The sequence below is a fragment of the Microtus oregoni genome, unplaced genomic scaffold (genome assembly GCF_018167655.1).
Source record: "Microtus oregoni isolate MIOR12 unplaced genomic scaffold, Mior012 000006F_ref0000085, whole genome shotgun sequence".
Classification (NCBI taxonomy): domain Eukaryota; kingdom Metazoa; phylum Chordata; class Mammalia; order Rodentia; family Cricetidae; genus Microtus; species Microtus oregoni.
This window is the reverse complement of record NW_024543065.1, coordinates 6817386-6823385: the sequence shown is the minus strand read 5'-3', so window position 1 is coordinate 6823385 and position 6000 is coordinate 6817386. Positions and strand designations below refer to the sequence as shown.

At 43.0% G+C, this 6000-nt stretch overlaps 1 protein-coding gene across 1 annotated transcript in view; it reads left to right on the top strand.

Moving 5' to 3' along the window:
- The first annotated feature begins 4939 nt into the window (after positions 1 to 4939).
- The window catches only part of Enpp3 (ectonucleotide pyrophosphatase/phosphodiesterase 3), a 74307-nt gene continuing 73246 nt past the window's right edge, over positions 4940 to 6000 (top strand). Inside the window, exon 1 of the mRNA XM_041653899.1 lies at positions 4940 to 5063. Within this exon, the coding sequence (XP_041509833.1) occupies positions 4986 to 5063 (78 nt within the window). The 5' untranslated portion in view covers positions 4940 to 4985. The remainder of the gene's footprint in view (positions 5064 to 6000) is intronic.

Sequence of the window (6000 nt, the reverse complement as noted above, 5' to 3'; positions counted from 1 at the left end):
GTGGACATTGCTGTGGCTGCCATAGCGGCTATGGCTGCTGGAGTTGCCATTAGTCAGTCAGTTGATTCTGCTAGTACAATGGATACCTTATAAGGGCAGGCTGCAAATGCCTTGGCCACTCAAAATAAATACTGCAGTTGAATTTGCAATTGGTTTTAGTTCAAGACCACTGTAAGGTTACAACTTAGCAGTTACTGTGAAAATGCTTAATGCTGCTATTCATGGACCCTGGAGTGCACAATTTACAAACTGACTCATAAGATTATTCTAGTTAGCAACACCAGGGTCCTCCTACCAGTGCTGAGACCTTGCTTTTAGGTTAGGGCTCCAACTTTCGTGCAGACTGATTAAGGATTGAGCAGGCTCAGCCTCTTTGGAGTGCTTATATGTGCCGGAGTGTCATCTTCATGTTTTCATGGTGCCAGAGCCAGAGGCAAGTTCAGGTCAATGTCGCCACATGGTGAGTCCTCTTAGCTATTGCTCAGAGGATCTTTCAACATAAATCTGGCTGACACATGGTGATGGGTGACTAGTGAGCCAATGGCGGAAAAGGTTTTTAGGGGGCTGCCTTAACCTAAGACAGGAAATGTGTTTTGACCTGGATGCTTTCCCATGACGGATAAGGTATGTTGCCTGACATCCAATGCCACCTAAGACAAGCCTAGTCATGTAATTTATAAAAAAAGGGGGGACCCGTAGAGACCACAGGTCTACCCCTCCTCCCAGGACTTGTATTGAGGCGAGCTTGCAGTTTCTGACTAAACATCTCCAGCAAAACATCCTGTTTGTTCCAGTGCTCTCTCCTTATCTTTGGCAAAAGGAACTCCTAGCACTTTCCTAACACAGCTGTAGTGCCTTAGAACTTGTCAAGGGCAATGCTAGCCCTTCAGCTCCCTCCTGTTCCCATTCTGACCTGTGACCTTTTCCTTCCCTCCCCAGGAGACAGCAGTAAGAGCTGGATACAAACTTGTTCTGTTTTTACCCTTGGAATGACAAATTCAGTTTCTTTATTATTTTCAATTTAAAATCATTATTTTTTAGGGCTAAACCTGGCAGAACATAAAGTTTTAGGCTTATGAAAGCTGCTAACTTATTATAGACTGTTAGGAAATACAAAGTAGTCAGTCATCCTTAAAGTACTGATATAATTAATTACTGGGATAAGCCTTATTTAGGTCCCTGTATTTGTTTTCTAAGTCAAACTTAAAACAAGTAATGAGAAACAAAGTTTGTCTAATTAGCTATACCTAGGCAGCCCTCATAATTCAGAGATCTGCAGAATATGGCATTTAAAATAATGATTAAAAAGTTTATTGTATTAGATAGAGACTCCAAGATCCTAACAGTGACCCAAGGTCTCCAAATAAGATCATGGGACACTATGATGTCTTCACCTGGATTATGATGACATTGACCACTGGCTGAGATGCCCCAGTGCAACACCTGTTGCCAGTACCTGGTCCAAATTGTGGGCAAACAGCGGGACATTGGGTAATTGATTGCACCACTTTGGTCTAGACAAAATAGGGTCAGTCTTTTCCATGTACCTCTTGCACAGGGGGGAAAAATTGCCTTATGGGCCTGGCTAAAACTGTAAGACTGCTGTTCTAGATACTTCTGTCTCTAATGCTGTGGAAACCTGGGTATGGATAACTGCATATGGACTCTGGTCCCTGTCAGCTTTTAATAGATTTGTAAACTACTTGGTGTGTATGCAGATATAATTTAGTCATCCTTTTGGGATCTCTGATAGTACTGATGGCTAGGCTAGCTATAACTTTGTTAGCTTAGCAGCAGCAGGCAACAAGACTATAGTCAACTTGTTAGCTAATTTTATGTATATATAGAAGTCAAGCTTTATTTTTTCTAAGGCTACTAGGTCTCTTGATTAAAAAGGATGTTTTAAGAAATATAAAGGTCTGAGGATATAAAAGTTCATAAGCTTAGAGGGTCTAAAAAGTGACTTAAGATTAAATACAGGTTAAGATATGGAAAATGTTTCTGATTTCTTTCCCTTCCATGATATAGTTCTGATAAGCTGATAGAGTAATGGCTACTTACTGTTTGGGTCACAAGCTCAAGATTTAAGATTTATTCAGTCACAGTCCAGCTGGCCTTGGTGAACTCCCAATAAATCAGCTCCACTGTCTCAGTGGGTGGGTGCACCCCTCGTGGTCCCGACTTCTTTGCTCATGTTCTCCCTCCTTCTGCTCCTCATTGGGACCTTGGGAGCTCAGTTCAGTGCTCCAGTGTGGGTCTCTGTCTCTATCTCCATCCATCACCAGATGAAGGTTCTATGATGATATGCAAGATATTCATCAGTATTGCTATAGGATAGGGTCATTTCAGGTTCCCTATCCTCAGCTGCCCAAGGAACTAACTGGGGACCTCGGCTTGGGCATCTGGGAGCCACTCTAGGTTCAAGTCTCTTGCCAACTCTAAGGTGGCTCCCTTAACTAAGAATTGTGCTTCCGTGCTCCCCTATCCAACTTTCCTTTATCCCAATCCTCCTTTTTCCCCAAGTTCCTCCCAATCTCCCCTTCTCCCTTTTCTCTCCCCATCTCCCCTTACCCCCATCCCACCCCACTCCCAAGAGCTCAATTTTCTCCCCGGCAATTTTGTCTACTTCCCATAGCCAAGAGGACAACTATATGTTTTTCCTTTGGTTCACCTTCTTACTTAGCTTCTTTGGGATCACCAATTGTAGACTCCGTGACCCTTGTTTATGGCTAGAAACCAATTATGAGTGAGTACATCCCATATAAAACTGGACTCTCTGAGCATGGCGAACAATGAGGGCTGATGAGAAGCCAAGGACAATGGCACGGGGTTTTGAACCTACTTAATGTGCTGGCTTTGTGGGAGCCTAGCCAGTTTGGATGTTCACCTTCCTAGAAATGGACGGAGAGGGGAGGACCTAGGACTTACCACAGGGCAGGGAACCCTGACTGCTCTTTGGACTGGAGAGGGAGGGGGAGAGGAGTGGGGGAAGGGGGAGAGGGTGGGAGGAGGGGGAGAAGGGTGGGAGGAGGGGGAGGGAAATGGGAGGCTGGGAGGAGGTGGAAACTTGTTTTTTTTTTCTCCTTTTCTCAATAAAAAAAATGGGAAAAAAAAGATTTAAGATTTATTCTGGTTGCCATTTAAATATGAACTTAAAGGTGTTTCTCATGAGGCCAAAGGCATCTCTGTCCAATTCATACCTGGCTCTCTGGAAAACATAAAAATACATTATAAAATGTAAGACACAATCTTCACAGAATGAACAGACTTCATCGTTGTTTCAGGTTTCCATTATAGCTAAACATGTTTCTATTTTATTTTAGTCAATTTATTTACTTAATTATATATATGGGGAGGGTTGTTACGTGTTCATGAGTACAGGTACCCTTGGAGGTCATAGGCTAAGAACCCTCCAGAAGCTGGAGTTACAGGCAGCTGTAAGCCTTCTGATGCAGGGATTTCATGCTGGAAATTCAGGATGGGTCCTCTGCAAGCGCAATATACACTCTTAATTGCTGAATCCTCGCTTTAATCCCTATATTTTTTTTAGTAGTTATTTTATTTGTCTGTATGTGTATGATAGTGTTCTTGGAGCACTGTTGTTTACATCTGTGCACATGTGTGTGTGCTAATACTCTTGGGGCCAGAGGAGGGCATCAGATCCTCTGGAGCTGGAATTGCCTGTGTTTGGGAGCAGCCTGATATGACCACTGGGTACTAAAATTCTTTCTCTGCAGGAGCAGAATGTGCTCATAACTGCACACCATCTCTCCAGCTCCCAAACGCTTTATTTTTTTTTTTTTTTATTATTTTAATTTATTTATTTATTAAGAATTTCTGCCTCGTCCCCACAACCGCTTCCCATTTCCCTCCCCCTCCCCCGATCAAGTCCCCCCCCCCCTCATCTGCTCGAAGAGCAATCAGGGTTCCCTGACCTGTGGGAAGCCCAAGGACTGCCCACCTCTATCCAGGTCTCCTAAGGTGAGCATTCAAACTGCCTAGGCTCCCACAAAGCCAGTACGTGCAGTAGGATCAAAAACCCACTGCAATTGTTCTTGAGTTCTCAGTATTCCTCATTGTCCGCTATGTTCAGCTAGTCTGGATTTATCCCATGCTTTTTCAGACCTAGGCCAGCTGGCCTTGGTGAGATCCCAATAGAACATCCCCATTGTCTTAGTGTGTGGGTGCACCCCTCGTGGTCCTGAGTTCCTTGCTCGTGCTCCGTCTCCTTCTGCTCCTGATTTGGACCTTGAGATCCCAAACGCTTTATTAAATGCACTCATTTTCCACCGTAACCTGAAGTCTATATAAATATACCAACTTCCTGTCACACGGCTTCTTGTTTGAAGTTACTTTCAAGGAAAACAAATGATCACTTTCTCATGTCTCTAACGTCAGCACTTGAGAGACCGAGAAAGGAGGGCTTGGAAAACGTAAGGACACCAGGCTACTGTGCAAGATCCTGCTTCAAAAGAAAAGCTAAATCAAAATGCAGAAAAGCAATGGAGCTGGGGGTGAAGCTCACTTGGTAGCTGGTATGAAATCCTGCCTTCAATTCCCAGCACTTGGCAAATTGAGCGTGGTGGCCCTTGCTGTATAATCCTAGTACTAGGGAGGTAGTGGGGACTTGAGCTCCTGTCACAAGCAAACAAACAAAACCAAAACAAATATTAGTTTTTAAAAACATTGATTAATGTATTATTCATGCTATCTACATATCCTGTCTACTGTAGACTATAATATCTCAGGCTAAAGAGCAGTTGTCCACAATGCCCGAGAAATGGACTTTACTCCGTGGGCAACCCTCTTCCACCGCGGCTTTCCCCTCTCGGATTACCCAATCACTCCAGAGCTCTGCTCTTCTCTGGTATTTAAAAGGCAGTCACAGCTGTGGCCCTCAGGACAGTTTCTTTTTTCCCTGACTGGAGAGAGGAAAGAGCATTATTGTCTTCTTGCTAAACAGGTTTGCAGGGCCACAGGAAACAATGGACTCCAGGCTAACCTTAGCCACAGAGGAGCCCGTTAAGAAAGACAGTCTCAGGAAATACAAAATCCTTTGTGTGGTGAGTACAGTTGTTGATTTTAGTCTTACAAGCTTGGTGGCAGATGCGAGGTGCATGCCTCTCCGCTTGTGTTTGCTTGTGTTGCTATTTAGGTTAAAATGTTAAGTAATCGTGTCCAGCTTTGTCCTTCCTGACTGCAAAGCAAGTTAGCATTATTAATTACATTCCGTCAGAACTTTGAATTATAATCCGTGAGTATTCTGCTAAAAGACAGAAAACTAGAACACTTTGCACTGTTTTTTTTTCCCCCCACATGTTTATAGTTAGAGTTCAAGCCATTTTTGAACGGTATGAATATTGAAAGAGCAAATATTTAGTGAATGAAATCATTACCAGATATGTTTTGGGGAACTTGATTTTTATCAGTATCTTATTTCTACTTAACTTCCATGTAGAGATAGGTTTTTGTTGTTGTTATTTTCTTGCTCACTTTCATCTTTTTATACTGTCTATCTACTATCTACCCTGTCCCAAAATACAACGTTAGAAAACTCTTTGGTTTTATTAGTCTGTTTTTGCCCTTCATCATGGAACTTTGGGAGAAGTGGGGGACTCTGTCCAGCACCCTAATTTCTCACGGCTCATTCCAGTGTCTGCTCTGTCTCCCCTGACCCCAACTCTGCACCATCTCCACTTCTAATTTGAATGGCCCTGGCCCTAACAACAATGCATGGATGCATGGATGTTGTTGAAGCTTACATTCTCTCGCCTTGCCTCCTTGACAATATTGAAATGCTCATCTTTTAAGACTTGCTTATTTTTTTTTGTTTTTTTTTTTTGTTTTTGCTGATCTACCTTTATCTTTACTGAATGTTTTCCCTCATCATATCCGTTTTTTTTTTCTTCTTTCTTCTGGCAATCTCGGTGTTCTCTTGTGATATTAAGTCACACCTGCCCTCCACCCAAGACTAAGCCACAATTTCTGACTTCTTGCCAG